Genomic DNA, 26,085 nt, shown 5'->3' with positions numbered 1-26,085 from the left:
ATGAGCAAACAGTAGCTTCCTGGTTCTCTTTCTACTCATCCCATGCCTCATTGCCTCCCATTAATAGGTTTTCACACACTGGCTCAATCAGCAATAGCGTGGAGAGAGAAATGAGCGCCCCACCTCAACTATATACTGTCACAAGCCGGGTGATGAGTACTCCAGTCTCTCTGGACCTTCTTTACTGTTCAGTTTGTCTCTTTCTCTCTCCACCTACTCCACTGCTAGGTGGCCTCCAAATGCTTTTTGGGTCCTGTACTGTGCTCTTCAGTCCTTCTGGTACTCTGGTATTGGATCTACTGGATCTATTAGCAGATCCTTTGGTCCTCCAACAAAGCTATTCAGAGTGCTCCCAGGCTGGGTGCCCTGACACCTCTATTAGCCAGACTGCCGCTGCCCTCTTGCTTCTGGTTCTCCAGCTCACGGTATGGCCAGATGTGGGAATGGATGTCCCGTTGAAGGGCCATCCACCCACCATTGCTATGCCAGCACCCAATTAATGGGGAAGGATTTGAGCTGGGACTTTAAAGAGCCATCAGAACACCCATGGTAAATTCTCTGGCAGAAAAAGGGAAAATAAGGATGGATCTAATGCCCTTTGAAAGCCAGTTTTCAGGCTGCAAGAGGCCTAAGAACACATATGAGTGCACCTCTCAATGTCATTTCCATTCCTCCTCTTCCCACAATCCTTTTTCTCTGTCATTTTGGGTCACTCCTTTGTTCTTTTCTCCTGACCCAAGCATAGCTCAGGCCAGCAAATTACTTCATTGATTATAGTTGTACTCCCCCAGTTCTGACACTGAACAGAATTTCATTGAACACTAAAGGTGAACAAAGAACTGCACAGTAGGTTACTGAGGTTTGCACAGAACCATTTTAAGGAAATATAGAACAAACTACAGAAAGGAGTATTAGATACTTAAGAAGATTTGTGACCTGTTAGGGATATCATGTTCTGCTGCCGGCAATGCCTTTCCCAAGTCATTTAGGGATTCAGATTTTCAAAGGAAGTAGCTTTCTGTGTTTTCTGGATATTCTGATATTTTCTCTTACATCTTTATCCATTAGATTCAGATATTATTTGACATAACTAAAGGGATTTCTTCTCTGGTTACCAAGGCCATGTCTACATGCGTGCATTAGCCTATTTTAATGCACATTAAAGCATCACTAAGAAACTGTGCTCTTTAGTTAATGAGGTTTAAGACAGGCTAAGGTGCATTTTTCTAGTATCTCATGATGGAGGTACTAGACTTAATGTGCATTAACTAAAGTACGTTAATGTACATGTAGACACGCCCCAACAACTTTCCATACTTATCTGCCATTGCAACAATAACAAGAAAGTGGTCCACTAAAGCAACAGTCTAGAGGCAGGTAGGTATCTGGCAACATATAACGGCCACAAACTGACGGACAGCAGATTCAGGTTAGACATCAAGAAGAACAAGTAAGTGTCACCAGAATCTGGAATGGGCTTCCAAGGGAGGGGATGCTCTTTCCTACCTTGGGGGTCTTTAAGAGGAGACTGAACAAGTACCTGGCTGGGGTCTTCTGCCCCTAGCGCTCTTTCCTGCCTGGGGCAGGGGGTCGAATTCAATGATCTGCTGAGGTGCCTTCTGACCCTAATATCTACGAATAACAAAAAGCAGCTTAAGTTTTCATGGCTCTTGGAGCCAGATTCAAAACACCCTCCAGTGGAACTACCCACATGAGGAAGTGAGAATGACGGCAACCCAGTCCAGCCAAATTATAAATTTATTCTCTGATTTGGATGTCCACCATACATAGTCTGAGACTAAAAACAAGGGTGCAACATATATGGTATCACCGCTACCCATAGATAAGGCAGGTAATTTGCTAATGTGTCGCTTTAGTAATTAAAAACCTATATAGAACCAAAGGAAATTCTCTGATCAAAATCCTACAAAACAGGTGAATCCTAGAATCCCTAAGCTTTATCACAGAAGCAAGGGAAGAAAGGCAATATGTCCAGTGATGAACACACAGACCTAGAAGCTGGGATATCCAGGTCTGAATGCCAAAGTAGCAGGGGAATTATTCATTGTGGCCTTTGTGTATAACTGTGACTAATGAGATTAATTTATTATAGGGAAAATTCAGGCTGAACTTCAAGAAAATGTTCCTAAAGAAAAAAAAATACCTGGTGAGTAAAATTAAACTAGACCAGACAGTGTGCTTTTCAATATAACCATAAGTCAAAAATCAATACAACCGTCTTGTCAGCAATGATCTAAGTCGTTGCCATAACTAAATTGTACAAAACAGGCTCTGATGAATATTCATTAAAGGAAGTTGGGCTAAAAGTATCCACCTCTATTTGCAACTAAGAGATATGCAAGAGAATATGGACCCAATCTAAAGATAGAGCTAAACATCTTTTCTACGTGTTGCACTGGTATTTGTAACAAATCCATGCAAGAAAATTATTTTAAGACAACAGTTCTATTAATTGGATATGTTTATTGTAACAATTAAAAAAAAAAAACAGAACAGGAAACCCTATGTGTTTTTTACTGAGGCTTTTAAGGAAAGTTTTGAGTATGGTATTATACCTAGATGATTGAGGATGAAGAACTAATTCTTCAAAAATGCCCTGTGCTCCCAGTCTCCTGTGAACTTTCCTGGAAGGTGAAGGAAATTAAAATATCTGGAAGAAAAAAAAAGTCAAGCCCCAAATAGCTTTCTTTGTAGGAACCAAGACTCACACTTGTTGGATTTTAATGGTGCCAAGAGTCCCATTTTCAATTACTAAATAAAAAGATAATGTTAATAAATGTTTCTTGCTGAAATGGTCTCTCTATAACATGCTTTTCCAAAGAAAGTTCAATCAACCAATTAAAAGCTGATGGAGATTAAGTCTCAGATGTCACTCTCTTAAACTGTGGAGCAGAAAGACTATAGGACACTTTGCAACAAAGGGCTAATTCTGGCCCCAGTTCAGCAAGCCATGTAAGCAGATGCTTGGCTGAATTAGGGCCTTAATGTACAAGGAAGGCTGTGCATCCAACACCAAATGTCTAAATATGTGTGTATGCTTATGTACTTGGATTCTTCACCCACTAGGTGCCTAAGCGTTAGATATCGCAAGATGGCATATTTGTTCCAGCACTGGGAGTTTTGGCCCAGTGGTGTTATTCATGTGTTTAAACTCATAAGGGAGCTATGTAGGTCATTCCAGAAGACTGCTAATAAACCTCTTATACACACACTCTGTATAGGGCATATTTTACAGAAAAGCTTTTTCAAGCATTTGAAATGTGAAAAAAAATAGCAGTTTATACTGGTTTTCACACGCTATTTACAGACTCAATTTTCTGTAAAACCAGACTTTATTTAGCTACACAAGTCTAACTGTAAAGGCCAGAGGAGGAGAGGAAATATTAATGTCATCTAAAACTACCCAGTAACTCGTCTATATATGTTATGGTTATTAGGGCTTTCACTTTGAGACTTGCTAGAAATAAATGCCAAATCTCTCCTTGGGACACTGTAAATTATCTCTTTTTCCATGGCACAAGTTGGCTATTTCTAGCTGTCATAAGTTAAAGCTGTCCCCAGTTGTACACAAGTATACTTTTGGGTTGTGTGTGTTTGGACTGTGCACATTGTGCGCTGCAATAAGGATGAGATCTTAGGTCATTTTTAAATGGTAACTGGGTGAAGATCTTCTATTGTGGGGTTTGTAATGTTACAAGAAAATAAAGGTATGGGCAAAATGCTTTCAAAGGTAGATGAACAGTGCTTTTTATTGTATGGTTCTGCAGTTATCCACAGGGAAAAATCTTTGTAATATTCTGCCACACATGTCACAAACATATCACATTTACCCACATACAACATGCAGCTTTCCCCCAAAAATCAACCCTTCAAAATTGGGGTGAATATCTTAAATGGGGAAGCTGATTTTTCTTCATGGGCATAGAACCAGGGAATAGAAAGGAGAAGAAGCAAGCAGACACTGTTGCACAATGGCTGTCATGCTTCTTTCTCTGCTGGTCTCAAGAAGGGGGAGTAGAGATACAGTGTTAACACAGCCACAGTCACTGAAGTCAGGATTACCTACTAGTCAGAATTCAACCATGACAGGCATTTTAAAAAAGTTGTTTTCCTAGAATGAGGTGCATGTCTTAGTTGGGGGAATGTGGTAGTGTTTTTTTTTTTTTTTGGGGGGGGGGGCAATATATACCCTTCTTTATGTACACACAGTCTCTCTGTTCTCCTTCCCCAAGCTTTTCAAATACAAGTTTAGGAAAAGTAGAAAATGTGATTTTAAAACAATATTTTTTTTTAACAGCTGAGAAAACCAAAAAAGAGCTATAGAAGAAAAGGAAGGGGATACAGTGCTACAGCAAGACACAGAGTATTGTCATAGACACTTTATGATACAAAAGCCATGCTCTATATTTCACAGCTTTTAATGTTTATTTTAAGTTATGGCCTGGGAGGTATTGTTGCAAAGTGATGTCAATCTTATTTGCACTGGCATTACAGCATTAAGAAAACCCACTACATAGCAGCTATTTTTACGAAGCAGCTCTCTTCAACTGTGAATATATGCACCCCTGTATGACTCATTCAGAGAAGCTATTAATAGATGCAGAATGCTAAAAACTGAGAATACCATTCTCAGTCCTCACATATCAATTTACTCTATAATAGCAATCTCTCAAAAACTTGTCTCTCTGTTTTAATCAGAAAGAACATATTTTTTTGCTCGAATAGAGGTCTATAAACCTTCAGGCCTTGAGGGAAAAGAACCATGTCATGATGCAGAATGTTAATTTTTACAGCCTTATATATTCATTACATTACACTGAAACAGCTTAATACATATTCAGGGAAAAGCTTCTTAATAGCCCAGTTAAGGTAAAACTGTCACTATTATCAAAACCTTGAAATAAGGTGTCAAGTCTCTTGCACTGATCATTTCAAGGTTTTAAAAAAAGCTACTATTCAGAACTACTACCATATTATAGCATCAGTGAATCAAATCGTTCTGGTACAGAAGAAAGGAAACTAATAGAAGGACTCATCTTTTTAAGTAGCAACCAGCTCTTGCTACACTGCAGCTAGGTCAAAAACATTTTTTTTCTAATTTAGCAAAGAAACAAATGATTTTCCCCTGAATTCAGTGCTTGCAAAGTTTCAAATGACAAAGTTCAGTTTGGTTCGGGTTTTTCCCTAAGACACTTGAAGGAATGGCATATTTTAGAACCATTTTATAATTCAGAAGTGACTCGGAGTCCCCCCAAAACACAAAACCACACGTCACACTATCCTTCCACTTTGAAAGGAAGCACCAAAAATTTCATCTGAAAAGAAGAAGATGTTAGAGTTACTGGAAGTTAAAACAGGGGCCTTTAGTGGAAACCACCAATGAACTAGTGATCAAGAGACCTCCTCCAGATAATGGGCAGACTGATAGACTTGCATGCTCATCTTGGGGTACAGGCACATTTCTCTCCCTGGGATAACTTTTGTTGCACTACCATGATAGTTTGACAGGCTTCTAGGGGGCATTCTAGGTGCCAGGGTGTTTTCTGCTTGGGTTTTAGCCAGCATCATTCAATAAAGTTCTGGTGGTGCTTTATGCCACTATTTAAAATCTTTGCTCTTCATGGTTACTAGCAAACGTACTTCCATTATTGGAAAGGGCTGCTAGCAGCTTTTTTTTTTTTTAGGAGGGAAGACCAGCAGCTTCTCTTCAATAAGAAGTTGATACATTATTGCATGAGAAACCACTTCTTGACATTGGTTATCTTCCCAGTTCTCACTTTATCTACAATCCACCTGTTTAATAATAGCTAGAGAAGACAAGAGTTCCTTTTTGCTTGTCATTGGGAACACTCAGGCTAGGGACAGACATTCAAAAAGCCCAAGCCTGAATTGGTTCACTTTTTGCCTGTTAGTCTAAGCTGTGCAGCTTAAACTGATTAATAGCTGGACAGAGATGTTTTGTTAAACTAGGAAATGCAGGCACATGCCTGCAGTGGCTCAAGCCAGAAGCCGGGGGCACTAGAGCACGCCTGCCAGCCACTGCCAAAGGGGTGGGAAAAAAGACACTCTTCAAGGCTCTTGCCCCTCCCTGCTGGAGTAGAGGGGGCATGACTAGGCACCAGCCCAGGCTAGCACACAGGGGATGGAGAAAAAGTCCTCTCTCTGAAGCAAGGTACTGAACACAGCAATTTGCAAAGCATACAACAGGGAACTACCAAAAATCTTTGCCTAAGCTAAGATAAAGCCAAGTAAAACACAGCGTACACAACTTAGTCTAACTTAAAATGTCAGCTAGAAAGACAAGAGTTAGTTTTACTAATCCTGAGGGCAGGCATTCAGAAAGGCTTTTACATGTTTTGCTTTATAATGTAAGTGTAGCTCTCTGCATTCTTTGGTGCAATTTGTCTTAACTAAATCTCCAGCAAGGGTGATCACTGATGAATGACTGTCAGTATGAATGATGTGTGCCTCTGGAGGCTAGGGAAGCAGGGTGACCACCTGCAGGTGGTGGTAGCAGTGTTGGCAGCAGGACTGTGGCAGCAGCGAGTAGGGACCACCCGTAGGTGGCCGCAGTGACAGTGGTGGTGAGGGCAGGCCAAGTGGGGACCACCCACAGGTGGCTGCAGTGGTATTGGCGGTGGGGGCGGGGGTTGGTGAGTGGTGGGCAGGGACTGCCCACAGCCATCATCCGTGCTATTGGTGGTGGCAAGTGGGGAGTGCCGCAGCTGCTGGTGGCCACATCATCAGTGAGGGATGGGTGGTGACCGCCCACAGAAGCCAGCAGCAGCTTTGGCAGCAGCCAATCTTGGGGGGGAGGGGGGATGTGCCCCCCCCCACGCTTCACCTATGATTGTCAGGTCTTTACCAACACTTTCCACCTCTCAGGCTGGTCCTGCAAGTCTTAGCTCTGGGCTCACAGCTGCAGCAGGCCTTGGATCTGCACACAAGATCTGCTTGCTTCTCTCCCCTGCTCCAGGACTGCTGTGCAAGCCACAAAGACTGCAGCCAAAACCATGGCATTCGCGGGGAAAGAGGGGACAGAGAGAGTGATTAACTCCATCCCTGCCTGTTTGCAGGCAAGCCATGGAGGCATGGCTGGGGCTGGCAAGCTGCAGTTGCAGTGCCCAGGGTTTGCCAATGGTGTAAGGTGGGGGTGGGGGAAAGGGGACGGAGGGAGAAATTTGCCACAGGAGCCATGGCAGGCCCGCGTCTGGCCATACCCTGCCCTAGCTCTGGCTAGAGAGCAGAGGGGAGGGGCCTGCTCTGCTGTGCAGCAGAGAGCCCCACCCAGCCCAGAGAGCATGCTGGGAAGTCTGGTTCATCTTAAACCAGCAAGGATCTGGGACAGACATTATATAAACTGGTTTGAGCCAAATCAGTTAAGTCTGATACTACATTCAACCAGGTTTCAGCCAATGTGCACTGAACATCTGTTCTGTTACAGGTTTAAACCAGTTTCTGATCACTTAAACCAGCTTGTGTGTAATGTCTGTCCCTAGCCTCAATGATTTTGACAGGCACTAATCTTTGGCCAACAAGAAAACCAAGTGTCCATACACCTCTTTCAGATTTATCAGTTGCCATTGATTTTATTGGCCATGGGGAATTAATGGCTCAGCCTAGGAAGGGTAGATATGTCAAGCTGTTCATGCAGAACTGTTCTACCCTTTCTAAAAGGGACGAAAAGGTAACACATGATGATTGTTCTTCTGATTCTCTAGGGACTTTCTTGTGTAGGGGACTCCCACCTGTTTAATCATCCCACCTGTTCAACATCAGTAATTGTTGTAAAAGTAGCATACAGCATGCTAAACTCTGTCTCCAAATACAGCCGGCATTCAACATTGTCACCCACTGTCTAACTGAATTGACTTATTCAAGGTGTTGCTGGGACTGAGGCTTTGATAAGGAAAGAGAGACTAAATCCAGGAAAGATTAAAATAATTCTGTCAATGTGGGGGGAGGGGAGGAGCACAATTAGAAGAACTGTCAATAAATATTGTGTGTTGGAGAGAGGTGGAGGTAGGGTGGCCTAGCTTTGCAACTTTGAACTCATGTTGGATCTTCATAACCTTCTTGGCTCATTTTGTATGATTTAGCCTTGGTCAGAGATATTAATACCTTTTCTTTCAAATATGGTCTAATACATTGCTACTTCCAGGATAGCTTATTGTAGCTTTACTTCTAAAGAGTCTGTGGTGTTGGCTTTACCTCAGACAGCATTTTACTTCTTGTGTAATACCAAGCTGTGGGGATCAGCTGACAAACTGGATGCAATGATTTAATTGTGAAGGGCCCAGATGCAGGCATTTCCAGTGGGGGTCTTTTACTGTGCACATCTACATGAGGTGCTAAATGTGCAGTAGACTAATTCTACTGCGCATTAGTGTGGCAGGCAAAAACTATGCTAATACATGGTAGACCAAGACCAGGCTAATGCATAGTAGAATAACAATTAGTCTACTGCGTATCAGCATCACAAAAAAGCGTGTGCTGGCGTACTGCCGATTATGGTACATTGTTAGTACCTGTTATTACAGGTACTAAACTTTTAATGTCCTGTAATTATGGTGCCTTAATGAACATGTAGATGTGCCCACTGTGGAGCACACTTTTCCTCTGTTGTCAGAAATCAAATCTGTTGGCATTATGCTACAAGGGTTTCTGCTCTATGCACTACAGAATTTTATATTGTGTACATTAAATGTACACATCTCATATACCTGTGTATGCATAGTCTGCCCTAAATAGGCAGCCAAATAACCAGAAAAACCTTAATTCTTAGCAGGGAAATCATTAACATGGAAGCCACACAGAGTAGTGGCTTAACCGAAGGGTTGCATATGGGTTATAAGGTCCTTAGCTTAAAGTTTTATATACAATTTTGGCTACTGGAGAGATCACAATATTGGTCTCTTGAAGAAATGTTAGTCCTACAGGTACTGTAGAATAGATTGGCTCTCCTGGACGGCAGAAAAGAAAGAATAATTTGGACCCTTTGATCTACAAAGTAGCAACGCTTACTGGCAGTATGACAGGAGAATGGGTTTGAAAGCATTTGGAGGCTGAGGGAAGGCGGGGCAGAAATCAGGCTTCTTTTCCTAAAACCTCGTATTTAATTCACTCTTCTGTGGCTGGGTTCATTCAGCAGTAGGAAGTATCCTTTATTCTAAAGGCCCAGTGTGTTAACTAGGCAGATGAACAGAAGATTTTTTCTCTATCTCCAAATCAGTGACAGTTAATTATTGTTTTGTAAACTTGCTACAATTAACATACAAGCTGAGATTTGAATATTCATCTTAAGTCTAGTTTTTATATTTTAACAGCTTCTCTGGGGCTTCATTTCTCATTTTATTCTCATGTGACTATCTCATTTATCTTTAAAATAAACATTTACTTTGATTTTAACAAGCACCCATCCCTCTGTGTAGGCATTTCTACACTGATTAAAAATGCAGAATGTGAAAAACTCATCATGTGTAATATTACAGACTGTGTCTACATTCCCATATAACCAATTACTATTGTTTGCATCTCAGTCTTTAAAGATCCCACATGAACCAGTTGGGCCAGAGATGCATATGCACTGCAAGACACTGTTCCTGACTGAAAGGGTTTAAATCATCTAAACAAGTGGGGGGAAGCCTTTTTGGCAGGCATACCACAAATTAAACCCTGCAGCCTCCCCGAGCACCACTGTGATTCCCTTTTCCTGGCCAAATTTGCCATTCTGCTCCCTGCCCAATCTGCTGTTCTGCTTTCTGTTCCCTGTCCCATGTGCCACTATGCTGGCACGCACAGAGGCTGGCTGGGCCACAGGTTGGCCACCCCCGATCTAAACGATCAAGGGTTCTTGAAAATCTGCATGTCCCATTTTGCAGATAGAAAAGCAAAGCACAACAAGGGTCCTGATTCAAGATCCCTTATCCAAGTCACCTGCCAGAGCCTTAACTACATGGCCCTCCTGGCTCGCGGAAAACATGACGGGGAGAAAACTTCGCTTTCTGGTCTTACAACAGAAGACTAATTCAAGCCACTTTGTGCTAGTTTAGTCTTAAGGGCTAAGGACAGAAATTACACATAAACCCATATAAGTGATCAGAAACTGGTTCAATTCTGTAACAACAGAAGTTCAGTGCACATAAACTGCTTTCAAAATGGCCAAAACCAGTTTAAGATAAACCTGGATGGATGCAGTATATCAGACTTAACTGATTTAGGTAGGTTAAATGGGTTTATTGAATTTCTGTCCCAGGTATCCTCCAGATTCAAGTTAATTCACAGTCTCCCAGCATCCCAAGGTGCTTTGCACCTTCCCCACAAACCTCCTCTCACAGGGTGGGCAACCTAGCTTTGGCCCAAGCTGTCTGCTTCAGCTGAGCAGGACTGTTGGTGTGCCCTGGCACCCCCCCCGGCTTCTGGCCTGGGCCACTGCAGGCATGTGGCTGCATTTCCAGAATCAAAAGTCAATGTCTGGTCGCTTGCTTATCAGTTCAATCTACATAGTTTAGACTAACCTTTGAAGATTGAATTGATTCAACCTCAGGCTTTTTGACCGTCTGTCCTTAGCCCAGGTGACAAAAGCACAACAGGATCCACACACACATGGATACATGCACAAAAAACTTGTACTTTTCTTGCCACCACAAAATGGCATGTGTGCATGGCAGGCTGAGCAGCCCCAGTGTGAGGTGGGGGAAGTGAGACAGGACAGAGAGAATGCTGTATTAGAAGCAAAGACAGATGAATTTTCTTCTTTTCCAGAAAAAGAAGGGTCTCAAAACAGATTCTTCCTCCACATAAGCCTGGATTTTTTAAGAAGTACACTGATCCAACTGAAATTAACACTGAAAAATGCAAGGTTCTCCACCTTGGAAAGAAAAAACCTGCAGCATCCGTATAGGCTCGGCAGTGCTACACTGGCTAGCACTATGCAAGAAAGAGACTTGGGGGTCATCATTGACCACAAGATGAACATGAGCCTGCAATGCGATGCTGCGGCTAGTAAAGCCACCAAAACACTGGCTTGCATCCATAGATGCTTCTCAAGCAAATCCCTGGACATGATTCTTCCGTTGTTCTCGGCCTTGGTGAGGCCGCAGCTGGAGTACTGCCTCCAATTTTGGGCTCCACAATTCAAAAAGGAAGTGGAGAAGCTTGAGAGAGTCCAGAGGAGAGCCACGTGGATGATCAGGTCAGGAAAACAGACCTTACGACGACAGGCTGAGAGCCATGGGGCTCTTTAGCTTGGAAAAGCGCAGGCTCAGGGGTGATCTGATGGCCACCTATAAGTTTATCGGGGTGACCACCAGGATCTGGGGGAACGCTTGTTCACCAGAGCGCCCCAAGGGATGACTAGGTCAAATGGTTATAAAGTACTGCAAGACTGTTTCAGGCTGGACATAAGGAAGAATTTCTTTACTGTCTGAGCCCCCAAGGTCTGGAACAGCCTGCCATCAGAGGTGCTTCAAGCACCTACATTGAACACCTTCAAGAGCGAATTGGATGCTTACCTTGCTGGGATCCTATGACACCAGCTCACTCCCTGTCCTTTGGGCGGGGGGCTGGACTTGATCTTCTGAGGTTCCTTCCAGCCCTAATGTCTATGAAATCTATGAAATGCTGAGCAGTGAGGATTATCAAACATGTTTCTAATCGCATTTGTTTTGTGCATGTCCAGAATTGCTGCATCTTTGAACACTCTCAACTTTAGAGCAAGTACTTGGGAAAATAGAAGTTTATCAAAGGCTCAGTCCAAACCACTGACATCAGTGACTCCTCCCTCTTGCCCTTATCGGGCTTCAGTTCTGGCCCCAAGAATTAGCTATGATGGGTTTGTACACATGTGGTGATGGAGCACATTAACTTGTGGGATTACTCACACTGCAGTCTGCTGACACACCACACATACAGAAAGAAACTTGCATTGCTCCTTTGAAAGGAAGACCCTGCATTCAAAGCAGCTGTGGACCTTACCACAGTTTTTCATCAGATTCATAAGCACTATGGACTAGAACTCAAAAGCCTTGGTTTCCATTTCCACCTCTGCCACTGATCTGTTGGGTCACCTTGGCAAATCACTTTTCCACCTCTGTGCCTCAGTTCCTCACTTGCAAAAATGGGGATAATAATTGCATGCTTTGTAAAACACTAGAGATCTATCAATGAAAATTACAATATATGGGTAAGAGCCTTATATATATAAGGTGTCACCAATATGCAGTGATTTCACCTATGAACATAACAACAGATATGCCATACTAGGTCAGACCAATGATTCACATAGCCCAATATCCTGTTTCTGACTCTGGCAAGAGTGGATGATTTAGAGGGAGAGCATTGAAACAGATATATCTAGAGTAGACTATCCCCTGTTCATTATTTTAGCATCCACTATTTTTGGTTTACAGCTGTCAGAAGAAACATTGTTTTGACTGTTCTGTTTAATAGCTATTAATAGAACTATCATCTATGAATTTGTCTAGTCCATTTTTGAATCTGAGTACGGTATCTTGCTGCTGTGGCAGCGAGTTCCACAAGTTACCTATGTGTTAAGTATTTTATCTTGTTAGCTTTAAAACTGTCTCCTAATAATTTAATTGGGTAACCCCTATTTTTTGTACCTTGGGACTTGGTGAATAAGTTACTAATTCACTATATCCATACCCTTCATCATTTTATAGACCTCTATCATATACTCCCCCCTCCCACCCAGCCACAATCTCCTTTCCCTGGAAGGCATAATCTTTTTAGTCCCCCTGGTATGGACATAGTGAATAGGTAACTTAGTATAAAGCAATAACCCCCTACTTTATACCCTTGATCATTGTGGTTGCCCTTCTTTGTACCTTTTCTAATTCTATAACATCCGTCTTGAGATGCAGAGACCAGAACTGCATGCAGTATTCAATGTGTGAATGCATCATGGATTTGTATAGTGATGATGTTCTCTGTTTTGTTTTCAATTCCCTTTTTAATTATACCAATATTTTATTAAGTTTTATTTGGTCCCCGCTGCATATTGAGCTGATGCTTCTTATAAAACTAGCTACCATGACTCCAAGGTGTCTCTCCTGAGTTGTAACAGCTGGTTCAGAACCCAGCATTGTGCTCATATGATTGAGGTTATTTTTCCCTATGCGCATTACTTGGCACTTATCAATATTGAAGTTCATCTGCAATTCTTTTGCTTGCTCACTTGGTGAGATCTTTCTGCAGCTCCTCTATCATCTTGGGATTTGACAACTCATAATAATTTCGTATCACCTGCAAACTTTGAGATTTTTCTGTGCAGCCCCCATTTCCAGGTCATTGATAAAGAAGAGGTTGAACAAAACTGGGCCCAGCACAGATCCTTGCAAGATCCCAACTTCTGACATTCCTCATCCTGAATAGTGGCCATTTAGCCCTATCCTATCTTTTAACCAGCTCTCAGTCCACAAAAAGAACCTTTCCTCCATTTCTGTGGCAACTCAGGTTTTGGTTTTTTTTTAAAGGGATCATTTGTGATGGTCCTTATCAAAAGCTTTTTGAAAAATCCAAATTTATGTCAACTGTATCCCCCTTGTCTATATGCTTGTTAACACCCTCAAGCAACTCCAACAGATTAGTGAGGCAGTATTTCTCTTTGCAAAAAACCCAAACTTGCTAAGTCTTCCCCAGCAGAATTGTTCTAGAAAGCAGTTATTACATCCAGAAATTTTATCTCTCCATCTCACTCTGGTGATGTGTTTACCCAGCCTATGTGAAAAGAGCTGAAGTCTCCCATTAATATTGCTCATCTCATTTTAGTAGCTTCTTTAGACTCCCTAAGCATTTTGTGATCACCTTTATCTTCCTGACCAGTCGTCAGTAGTACAATCTTAGTACTATTTTCTTTTTATTCGGGTATGGAATTTCTATCTACAGGGATTTTATGGTAGTCTTCCTTTCAGATAAGATTTTATTCTGTTACTACTATCCCTAGTATCCTGTCGCAGTCCCTATGCAGCATCTGATAAAGCTGATAAAAGCTTATGTTATACATCTTTGATTTAGTTAGTTTATAAAATGCAAATCTACCCTACCTTCTGCCTGATGTCAGACTTAACAGAGTTAATTACCTCTCTATACTATTCTTAACATACAGGATATATGTGGATACAAATACAGGCCTACTTGCTTTAGAGCAACACAGCTAAATTAATTAAGCCTCAGTACCAGCACTGCCTGTCACCATAAGCTGATTCAGGAACACAAACAATTAACAAGCAAAGAGTGCTGGGCATTAACAGTCTCTTGCTTATGTCTTTCTTTTAATCTGGAAGCCTCAAAATTAGGCAGCAACCAAGAGCTAAGTACATGAAATGAGTTAGTATGTTTTTCCTAAATGACAGAAGTTAGGAAGTGAACTCTCTCTCCTGCCTTTACAACCAACATTTGCTATAATGCAACGCAAGTTACTGGAATTCTATAGAACGAGTGCGTGCTCCATGTGGCTACAACATTTCAAAAAGCCATCCTGCCCCAAAGAGCCCAGTTACAATGCTCTGACAAGGAGACCCTGGAGGTAGAAAAGATCCATCAGCCAGGTACACCACTTACAAGCACAGGATGTAGTTACACACCTCAAGATGCTTTTACCTATGAGGCCACAATCCTCTGTTGTGACCATTGATTAGAGGCCATCAACAGTAGGTACTGCACATGAGCAAAAAAATGAAAGCTGGCCTTGTAGAAGCTCATTGGCTTGGACAAGAATGACTTGATCCTAAAACTAAGTTCTTCCTATACAACAGTGCAAAGCATTTTCCATTGAATATTATGGCTGAGCCACAGTTTATTTTTTACATCACCTACCAAAACTACTTTAGACCTAGCATATTGAGGCAGCTCATTGGCAAAATTGGAGATCAATAATAAAGTCCAACAAGTCCAGCCTGGATACAGCATCTGCATCTATTTTTTTTAAATATAAGTGGCAAAGGGATTAAAATGATACAGTAACAGACGTCCACAAAGCTGAGCTGATCCAGGATTCCCCCCTCAGTGCCCAAAGAAACACCTAGGATTCAACTTTTATAACAAAGATAGCCCCCAACCAGTCATGCACCTTTAGTGCAACCTTAAATTATATTATTTTAGAAATCAACTCTGATGCACTCTATTAGCCTATGCTTCAAAAGAACACTTCTTAAACCAAGAGGATATCACTGAAAGAAAATCTTTTCACTTCAGCACAACTGCATACGTACAAATCCTGACTTGCAGCCTCTTGTCCAAATGATCAGCACCAGTGTCTTCATTTTCTTTCTTCAGCTAAGATGGCAGTTACTGTAGAAAGCACAACTCAGTCTTGCACGTGCCAATGTTGCTGCTTTCCTGGAGGAGCAAGTAAAGAAACTACTTTCCAAAATTTGGCATGTGAAAACTTAGACAGTTACGAGCCCCTGGAAAAAAATGCAGTAGGAATTAATTTCAGAAATTATGTAGACCAGCTGCAATGGTTAAAAAGACAACTTCCTTTAATTTGGGCTGAAAAAACTGCCTCAGGGGCAAAGCAGCTCAAATCTCCTTTCCTAACAGGGAGACATATTCCTGGGAAGATGAAAGAACAGACTGAGATACAGTTTCTGGTGCTTCTTCTCCAAACTTAACTTGGAGGAGTCAACTGTTTGATGAGGTACCAGCCCCAGCTGGAGTCTGACTCATTAAGTGCCAACAGCTGAAGACCTTCTTTGGCCTAGGGAGAGAGATTTAACTCAGTCCAACACTTCAAAATGCTTACTCTGACTCTCTGAAGGTGGAATTTTAACTTTTGCCAGTCTCTACTCTGGGTCTGGTGAGAATTGCACCTTCACTGTATTTAATTTGGATGCACCACAAATAAACTAGCCTCATCATTGCTCTCCTGTTCTCTGTAGCCCACAGCGCTGGCATTTTGCCTTTGTACCGAGCTGCTACTATACAGACAATTCCCTATGGTTCTGCCCCAGGTGCCTACCAGAGTTTAAACAGGGAACACACTTCTGTGGGACCAAAAGCTTGGTATTTTATATGGGAAAAGCATAACAATCCAGACAATATATAGTGAGCAATCTTAGCATAGCAAGTATAGAGTATTCTAGGATTAGTTTATGGAGTCCTTGTTCTGAAGGCTCTATATTATCTGCCTAGTTCTGCTCACCACACACATGCACACACTTCTGAAAATCTAAGAAGTTGTGGTCACAATTTGACCTTTCATGAACATCACAGGATAGGCATCTGGCTGGGGTCATCTGACCCCAGCACTTTTTCCTGCCTAGGCAGGGGGGTCGGACTCGGTGATCTGTTGAGGTCCCTTCTGACCCAAACATCTATGAATCACTCATGAATATTTCAGTGAGAATTCACCAGGACTCAGAGTGGAGAACACAATTCCAACGGCGCCGATTTTGTTGGCAGAAGAGAGGCAAATCATGTCACAAGGCTGTTTCACAATCAGGCTTTGAACAAGGAACCAGAAATCACCCTAATTTTGAGAGTAAACACAAATTAGTAAATATAACAGTTTGGTCTACGTTCATTTTCTTGGTGCTTCTTGCTCAACAAACTCTGGAGTAAAAAACAGTTAAAATAATCAGTAACACACACATGGTAGGTACAGTTTCATCCCCCCACTGCATATGGTTGAGGTACAACTTTGAGAAGAGAGATTGCAAATTGTAACTACAGTAATCTGCTTACATTGTTACAGGTCTTGGCACTGTGTTTTTAGATTTATAACTAACATCAGTCTGGACAAAGTCCTAATTTAAAAAAAGATAAAATTATGAGATTAAAAACAATGAATTATCTAAAGAGCCTGTTTAGTCCTGCTTCTGGTGCCATTAAGTTCTATCATAAAACCAATATCATTTTTTCACTCATAACAAAATAGAAGAGACATTCACAGTTAAGACAGTACTTCTAGGAATTCTCAATTTTTATAGAGGTTCTGTCATTCACTGATAGTATGGTATACCATTTCTGGCCAGCAGTCTGCTTTCTCTCAACTAATTTTATGGAAGTTTTCTTAGCAATTCACTGACCAAGTCTTCAGGAAACAAATGTTGGTTTTGTTTATCTGAGTGGTCAAAGTGTCCAAAACAGATCCTTAAATTTTTGGAAATCCAGTTACTTCATAAATCTGACAAATTAGAGATGATTAATTTTGCTGTCTGACATTTTGTTTCAGTAAACAGAGTTATTTTCCTTTTACTGCCATTGAAGAACTCTCTCTCTCAAATATTTAGACAGATAGTTAGTCAACTGGGCAAAAAAAACAAAGTCAGAATACAGAAAACTGTCAATGCAAAATCTTCTTTCTATATGGTAGCTGTCAATGATAACAAGCACTGCTATGGCCTAGGATTGGAGCTGAACAGGAGTAAAATTCACTATTCACACTTACTGCACAATGTAATTGGTAAAAGCAACTATAAATCTTGTTGGCAATCACTTCACAGCCATTGGGCAGTCTTGAATTCCATGTCATTTCCACTGACAACTATTAATTCCCTCCAAATTCTCCACGTAGTGCTTCCTTCCCTACATCATTGCAACCATCAATACAGATGCCCACCCAAGCATTTGCTGGCATTGTCACTTGAAGGCAGCAATATGCAAGTCAGGTTATAATTTGCACAAAGACTTAAAACACTATCTGCTTATTAGTACAGTCACATTAGAGATATGAAAAGGGTCAAGGTGTTTTTTTTTCCTCCTTGATTAGGCTCACACAGTACACAACAGCAACCAATATACTGTTTTATCATTGGGCAAGTATACATTTTTTACACTGAAATAACTCCATACTGAAGGACAGGTTAGAGGACTGCTGTGCATACATTAAACACACAACTTGAATGGTGAGAAATATTTATCACCTGGGAACTAGGAAACTATATTTGGAAAGCAAGGGCCTGGTCCCACACTCCTTCATTGTTTTCTTGAGTCAATGGCAGTTGCTAGGGTAAGGTTTCCTTGCATGGATGAAGCTTGCAAGATCAAGTTCCAAGGTAGCATGAAGAACTGAAATGCATGTTCCTGGTGCTCCTGTAGGGGCTGGCTATTTGGTTGAGCAATTACTTCATTTGCAAAATGAGTTCAGTATAGTGGGACACAGGCACAGTACAGATCAGTTTGGGACATGCCATATGTCAAAATAACCATGAACATTGCTAATAAAATCAAACAGAGGTCTGGGAAAACCAGAATTCTGTAATTTTCAGCTACAAAACAAGGTAAATATTCATCTAATTTGAAGGCTGACAGTGAAAGTCTACTATTCCAGGCATTTTATGCTGCAAACTACTTTTCTATAACTGATTTTGTGCCCCATCTTGTGATGCCCTGAACCTCTATGTCTAACTCATGTAAATAATAAACACAGTACCTTGCCTTATCCCCCTTTATAAAGTCTTGCTCGTGATTTGAGCAATTGGCAATTTGTGTAACAAGAACGCTCATGGCATCGCAAGATGGGGCACATGAAGATATCTCAAAGGGTTTTCAGGGCCCTTACTGGAATCTAACACTCTATGTTAAAATCAGCTACATTAATTCAGTTCATGCTACATTCTCTGAGATCACCAAAAGATTGAGGGCTCTCAGCAGGGTTCAGGATTTAGAACTGACTTTTTTTTTAAGTCAGGTTGATACAGCAGACTTATGAAATCCTCCTGGCAAATTACTCTTTCTAGAGATGTCTAAAACCAGTCCTGCATGAACAAGAACATTAACATGTATTGATATAATGCCATATTGACATTCAAGGGTATACATGTGGTGGAAAAGGTGGTTTCAGCTCATTGCCCATTATCTCTGCCCTCGGACCATTAAAACAAGGCCTACGGAAATGGAGGAAGAAGCTAGGGGTGGGAGCAACTCTGAGTGTACCATTGCTCCTTAAATTATATAAACAACAGAGTATTATTTCAAACAAGATTTCCAAACAGAATAAAATCTCTGTATCCTGTTTGCTTATTCAAGAGATCTCTTTACTCACTAGAATTTCCATCACTCAGTCTTGGTGTTTGTAACTTTAGGTCAAGAGTTGAACATGTGACTACTGACTTTGGGTACTTAGCTTAAGATATCTTAAAGGGTTTTCAGTGCTAAGTCACCTGAAAATCAGGGCCCTTACTGGAATCTCAAGTTGAGCATCTAAAAAAAATCAAGGCACCTAAATCATCTAGTCCTGCTCGAAAATCTCGGATGTACTGTCATCAGTATTCACAGTCTGTTCCACACACACAAACAAACAAAAGAGCACAGAAATGAGCTGAATACAGAAACCTCTGTGCCCTGATGATGTATTGACAGTTTCTTCTTGTGCTGTGGGGTTTATGCTGTCATATAAAAAATGAAGACAAATGCCGGCATCATTAAACACCCTCAAAAGAAGAAATACAAAAAGGTATTTTTTTCCTTAGGATTATTTTTACTCATGACAATATTTGTTAAAAATATTACATCTGCCTTTGAGAAGATATCCTCTTCATATAATATGGAAAAATAAACTCTACAGAACACACAACAGATACCGCTAATTGGCTTGCAGATAGATGCTTTAAAATGTTAGCATCTTGGAGTTGTCACTGCAGAGGGTTAATTTTGCTTTTCCCATCCTCCAGACTCACTGGAGGCTGTACTGTATGAACAGTAAAAGACAAGAATACATAACAACAGTAAAATGTTTATTTTCTTAGAAAAAAAGGGGAATCAAAATGATTGCGATCACACTTCCATTTGCGCTCAGCAATACCAATACTGCAAGCTTAGTCCTTGATTAAGATACCTATTAAATGAAACTTTTTTCTTTAAAATACAGATTTCTGCTCCTGTATCACTTCCAGTATGTGTGATAACATGCTTTTAATGGATAATAGTTTCTCATCTTCTTCTCAGCAGAAAAACCAGGCCTACCATGGCGAAATATCCCATCTCCAAAGCTTGAAATCACCAGGAATAAGAAGCACTCCGGCCCACATGTGGACTGACAAACAGCATACAGGGGTCTTAGATGCTTGCATGTTCAGTTATGGAAGTTCTGTATAATACTACCTCACCCAATAGAAAATAGGCCAGTAGCCTTAGTAAAATCAACAGCATCTTTCAGATTAATTTTAAGGATTTGCTGCATATCTGGACACAGAAAAGTGAAAAGTTGCAACAAGTTTTAACTAGCAGCAACAAAGACAGTTCCAAGAGTTCTTAGCAATATTCCTTATCTGTCCATTAAGAAACACTGTAATTGAATGGAGAATACAATGTGGAAATGATCTTCTTTTATTATGTAGTGCTGTTTTGCTCTAGAAGACTTCCAAGAGATCTTGACTGGGTTGTAATCTATTTACACAGCAGTATTCTTTTGATTGGCAGAACTGGCACTATGTGACATCCTCCTCTTCTGAACAGTAATCACGACCCTTGAAAGAGAAACACACACCTAATAAATGCACAGTTCAAAATGGAAAGCAAGAAGGTAACTGAAACAACCAGATTTGAGTTCCAAAAGTGTAACATTTCCCTTGTCTTGAAAACGAATTTTAAGTCTGTACCCCCTTGCTCGCTGAATGAGTGTAGCCGACTAATACACAGCACAGTTTGCAAATCTTCTATAATTATGTGCGTGAAAGAGTCTCATGTAACCACGGGAAGCTATAAGTAATTGTAGCTACTTAACAGTAAATTCTCACATACCTTTTGTCCTCAAGTCAGAGTGGGTTCAGCCAAAAGTTTTGCAAAGATATTTACAATTATAACTAGATATATGTGGATTTGCAACTTTAGCACTAGAATACAGCTACTTCTGAAGTAAAACACCAGAATCATCACAACTGTGCAAGAAAAAACAACCATTTTGAGAACAGCGAGTAAAGATAAATAATTTAGCCAATAAAATCAACAAGAGATTAATATACAGGCAAAAGTATAACTATCCCTACTACAATTCAGCCTGCACAATGGAGCTATTATTCTTGTCCTTATAAAGTGTATCAAAGAATCCTTACCAGATAACTGAAATGTGTTTCAGATGAAACCTAAAACAGGGATTCCAGGAACACAGTACCTCTGTTCACGAATGCTAGCTAAAGTGTTACTATTTTAAGGTATTCTACTTCTTGTAACTATCAACCCTTAAGTCTTCATCATCAGAAATTTGTAAGTGCAGGTTAGACAAAAACTACAGGAAACCCTCGCTATTCCTGAACTCTGGATATTCATGGGGGAGGGCAGAGCCAGGAGGTGGGCGGAGAGAGTGTGCCATGAAAATGGAGGGAGGTGGTGGCAGTAGCATCTTCTCCCCTGGAGGCAGCTGCAGCGCTCGGGGGGAAGGGGTTGGTCCCCAGACACTGCAGGGGAGCCTTGGGGACAGGGAGGTTGGCGGTGGTGGCATCTTCTCTGCCACTGGCACCGAAGGCAGCCACGGGAGGGAAGGGGTCAGTGACCAGGCACTGTGGGAGAGTCCTGCAAACAGCTGGGGGGGGGCAGAAGGAGCAGGGGGCGGCTGTGTGGTCTGATGGGGAGCCCCATCAGTATTTGAGGATTTTGCTATTCATGGGGAGCTCCAGAACGGATCTCCCATGAATGGCAAGGGTCTCCTGTAGTCTGGAATGGTTTAGAGAGGGATGATGCGGCTTCAAAAAGGAGTTAGACTAAATGGGACACTTGAGGTCCTTCAAGGCCCTATTTTTCTACAATTCCATGTAAAGAGCGATATTCTCAAAGTGGCCAACCAGAATGGCAGTCACTGCTATACTGTTCAACACCAGACCAACCTTGATAAATGTAAGCTTGCTTATTATTTGCCAAAAGATTTAGAAATGCTATCAAACAAGTGTGATGCCATATAACTACTCTACATGAATGGTCTGACTGGAACTAGACTTGTACATGGGTGCAAGAAACCACTTCTAATCCTATTTCACCATGAAGGGAACTAGGCACAATGACACTCTGGGTGTCTTTACACATGGTCTGTGGTGGGTGGGACACTTTATTTAGAGCAGCCCTCAGGAGCCACTCTCATTAAAGCACCCACAGCATCTCGAGGATTCAGTGTCCCACACTTCAAAATGGCAGCAAGGGCACTTTAACTAAAGCTTTAGTAGAAACATGGCAGCTCAGTGGACTTCAGCAGCAGAGATAGTGTTAACTGAAGTTTTGGTTAAAGCACTCCCGCAACAATTTTTACGTGTGGGGATGCTGAATACCAGGGCTGTGAGAAATTTCAAAGGATGTTTCATTTCAAAGCTGTTTTGAAGCTTTTTGAGCTAAAAACAGTGAAATCGAAATGAAACAAAAGGCTTCAAAACAGCTTTGAAATGAAATGAGGGCACTCGAAACATACTGAAAGTTTTGAAATGTTTCAAGTTTTGAAGCAGTCCAGTGGCAAAAGGCAGGGGAGAGCCAGGGCTGCACTCTGAGCAGCTCTGCCAGCCCCAGGGAGCTGAACCTGATGGTAGAAGGTGGTGGGAAAGCCAGTGGCAGAGCCACTTCGAGAGTAGCCCTGGCTCCAACTGCAGCCCTGGCCAGTGGCTGTCTGCTGCCTCCTGCTGCCAGGCTCATGATGGGGCTTTTTAGCCTCTAGCTGCTGGGTTGCGCTTGCTAGGGCTGCACTCTGAGCAGCTCTGCCACTGGCTCTCCCGCTGCGGGTCTGAGCTCCATGGGGTTGGTGGTCGCTTGAAACACAGCCCTGGATCTAAGCGCATCCCTGGCAAGCACAATCTGGTTGCTGGAGGCTCTGCAGCCCCACAGAGCTGAGCCTGGGGGTGGAAAGCCAGTGGCAGAGCCGCTCAGAAGGCAGCTGTGGCCAGTGGCTCTCCCCCGCCTCCCGCCACCAGGCTCAGCTCTGTGGAGCTGGTAGAGCCGCTTGGGAGTGCAGCCCAGTGGTGGGAGGTGAGAGAGAACCAGGACTGTGCTCCAAACGGGTCCGCCAGCCCCACAGAGCTCAACCTGCCCTCCCAGGACTGCCACCGAGTGACAAGAAGAGCCTGGTGCCACCCTGGGAATGGCAGACGCCAGCTGCCTGCAGCTGCTGGGCTGCATCGTGCCCTGAGCCCCGTGGCTTGGCACAGCCCAACGGCTGCAAGTAGACGGCATCCACTGCTCCTGGGGCTGCAGCAGGGGTGGTACTGGGTTCTCCCTGGCACTTGGGGCAGGCAGCAACAATGGAAGGGACACTGCTGCTAGACCAAAGTTTGCTGTAAACTCACTCCCCCGCACAGCCCCATAGCTCTTCCAGGCGCAAGGACCCCCAGATCTGTACATGGGATGACAGAAGGTTGCCGCTGCTGGCTGGGGCCAGTGGCAGCAGCAGTCTTCCCAATGCTGGGCTCAGGTTGCACTCAACGCCAGCCTCAGGCAGCAGCAGCAGCCTCCTGTCATCCTGCATGCAGATCTGGGGTCCTTCACCCTTGGGAGTAGTCCAGCACAGCCCCATAGCCCTCCCAGGGGTGTGGGCCTCCAGAGCTGTGCACGAGAAGATAGCATGCTGCTGCTGCCAGCAAGTGATAGGAGTTTTGCTTTCAACTGTTTGAGGTGCAGTTTCACAAAAATTGTTGGACGCATTTCCTTGAAATTTGGCAGGCTTCATGTCCTCAGAAGGGGCTACCATCCCTGCAATTTTCATCTGAATCAGGCAAGAAATGACAAAGGTATAGGCATTTTCATTATTTCCCGTTACAGCCCATGGGTAAAATACTGAAACGTGTCAAAACAGCGAAACAGTTTCGATGTAATGAAACGGAACAGTGCCTCGAAACACAATGTAATGAAAAAAAACCCACTGTTCCTTCTAAGTGGCGAAATGGAAGTCAAAACAAAATGGTGCTGTTTTGCACAGTCCTACTGAATACACGAGACACCAAGACTGCTGAAGTATGTTAACTAGCATGTTTCAGCAAGCTCAATTAATCAAGCCAGCTCCAATGAGTGTTAATTAGCATGCATCAGAGCAGGTGTTAGGCATGTGTGTATAGGTGGCCACTGAAGTTGACCAGACTTCCTGGACAAGGCACGCATTCACCCTAGAATCCCTTGTAAAGGCATGCTCTTCCACACTGACACCAAGGAGGACTTCTTTTTTGCAGCATAAAACAGCCCCAAATATTTACATACATCTTGGGACTTAGTGTCAAGTGGCTTTGAATATTTCAACCTTCCTTCTCTTCCTTCCTAGGTACTGGGCACCACATACCTCCACAAGGGCACATGTAAAAACTTTTAGCTGCAACATGCCAACGAACTGGCCAAACTCTTAGCTACAACATGCCAAGTAACTCACTACTGGGGACAATTAAAATAAAATAAAATAGGGTGTGCTCATAACGCTGAAGAAGTTGGGAATAGGAAGGGTCCTGCAGGAATAAAAACCTGATGGGACTCTCTCAGTAGAGGGTGTCTAACTCAACCTTTATAAATATTGGTGAAACTCTACTAACTTAAATGGAATTGTGCTACTTACCACAGAGCAGAAAACTGGGTCCAGATCTTGCCAGGCTTTTATGTTCACAAAGAGAGTTTAAAAGTTTAAAAACTGCAAAGCCCTAGACAGTATCGGGCTTTAGACAAAAGAAAGTCTGCAAAGACATCTCACTCAGGAAAACTGGCACTGACTAAAAGGTACAACCAATATATTGTGCACCTGTTGGGAGGAAAGGCTCATAACAATGTCTCTCTTGCTCAAGTCCACTGAGCTGCTATGTTTCTACTTCTGCTTTCTCCTAGCCAAAACTCTATGGCCAGCCTTACAGCATCATCATCACCAAGCAGAAATACTCAGGGTGTTTGTTGGTCAGTAGTGCAAAAAGATAATCACCAAGTTCATGTTAAGTTTTGTCAATCACTCACCTACCTTTGCTCTGGAGCTACCAGATCAACTTAAAAAAACCCAAAATAAAACATCTAGTTTGGGAAGAAGAAGAGGGAATGGCAACATTTTTCAGAAATACTAAAACCCCCTGGCTTCCTCTATAGTCAAAGACCTTTGTGCTATTTCTAAACTCTGAACAAATCTCTCTGATTAGGCACCGGTGATGAAGTGTTTGTCATCAAACACTGACATGCTGTGCAGCTGAGAAAATCACCATTAAAGAACCATGACTGAGGCCTAGGACATTTCCTAGAAATTAATGACAGCCTGGGGGACTAGATAACCCAAAATGGAAAGCCTGGCTGGTCATTTATTCCCTAGGAAATGCTCTGCACAGGGAGTCATTATTGCTATTAGAAGCCACTGTAGAAGAGAAACATTTGACATTAACTGGCATTTCTTCCCCCTTTCTCTTTTCATTTTCTAGTTTTTCCATTCCATTCTTGACAGCAAAACATGCTACACCACAAAGAGATGGAAACAAAATGTTTCAGAAGAAACATGCTAAATAAATCTTCACAATGTTATAAAAAAAAACCTCACCCAAGTCCATGAATTTAAAATCGAAGTGGGGGTACTGCTCACAGCTATTTTACTTCCTTATGTGCTGCACTGGGAAAAAGAGTAAAACTTGTGCATCGAAGACATCGGGCAGTTCCAGGTTTGCTTCATTTGTGATGACCACATCTAAGTAATTAATTTATTTCCTGATGAGGCTTAGAGTCAGTTCAGATTCCTGCTCTACTTCTTAAGCATTGTCAGCTTTCTGATTCCAATTAACTTGTGTAGGCAGTAATAGCATTTGAAGGGAGAGAGTGAACACACTGGCTGAAATACCAAGGATACTTCCTACGCTTTCCTGAAGCATGACATAAAGATCTTTTACACATGATCCCTGAAAACAACAAGGAGAGATTTCAGTCCAACATATTAATTGAATTAAAAAGCAAAACTAACACCCTGTTTGAATTAAAACAAATAGCCATCTCAGCATCCTGCTCACACTCATGGGTTTTCACATTCAAATACTGTATTTATCTGAATCCAAGACGACCCTCCAATAATTAGATTCAATACATGGAAAATGTATTAAATAGATAAAATTTTCCATGTGTAGAATCTAATTGTTGGAGGATCATCTTAAACTCATCTTTGATAGTGCTACAGCAGGACAGCAGTGGCAG

General features: G+C 42.1%; 1 protein-coding gene across 2 annotated transcripts in view; it reads right to left on the bottom strand.

The window, feature by feature from the left end:
* Positions 1–19,700: 19,700 nt before the first annotated feature.
* Positions 19,701–26,085, bottom strand: part of C5H1orf21 (chromosome 5 C1orf21 homolog) — a 221,154-nt gene continuing 214,769 nt past the window's right edge. For both annotated transcript variants that reach the window (XM_090048257.1, XM_090048258.1), the window contains exon 7: positions 19,701–20,453. In XM_090048257.1, the coding sequence (XP_089904383.1) occupies positions 20,378–20,453 (76 nt within the window). In that variant the 3' untranslated portion in view covers positions 19,701–20,377. The remainder of the gene's footprint in view (positions 20,454–26,085) is intronic.

The sequence above is a fragment of the Crocodylus siamensis genome, chromosome 5 (genome assembly GCF_052110815.1).
Source record: "Crocodylus siamensis isolate JL-2025a chromosome 5, ASM5211081v1, whole genome shotgun sequence".
NCBI classification, from domain to species: Eukaryota; Metazoa; Chordata; order Crocodylia; family Crocodylidae; genus Crocodylus; species Crocodylus siamensis.
Note: the sequence above shows the minus strand (reverse complement) of the source record. Positions and strands in the feature narration are given on the sequence as shown.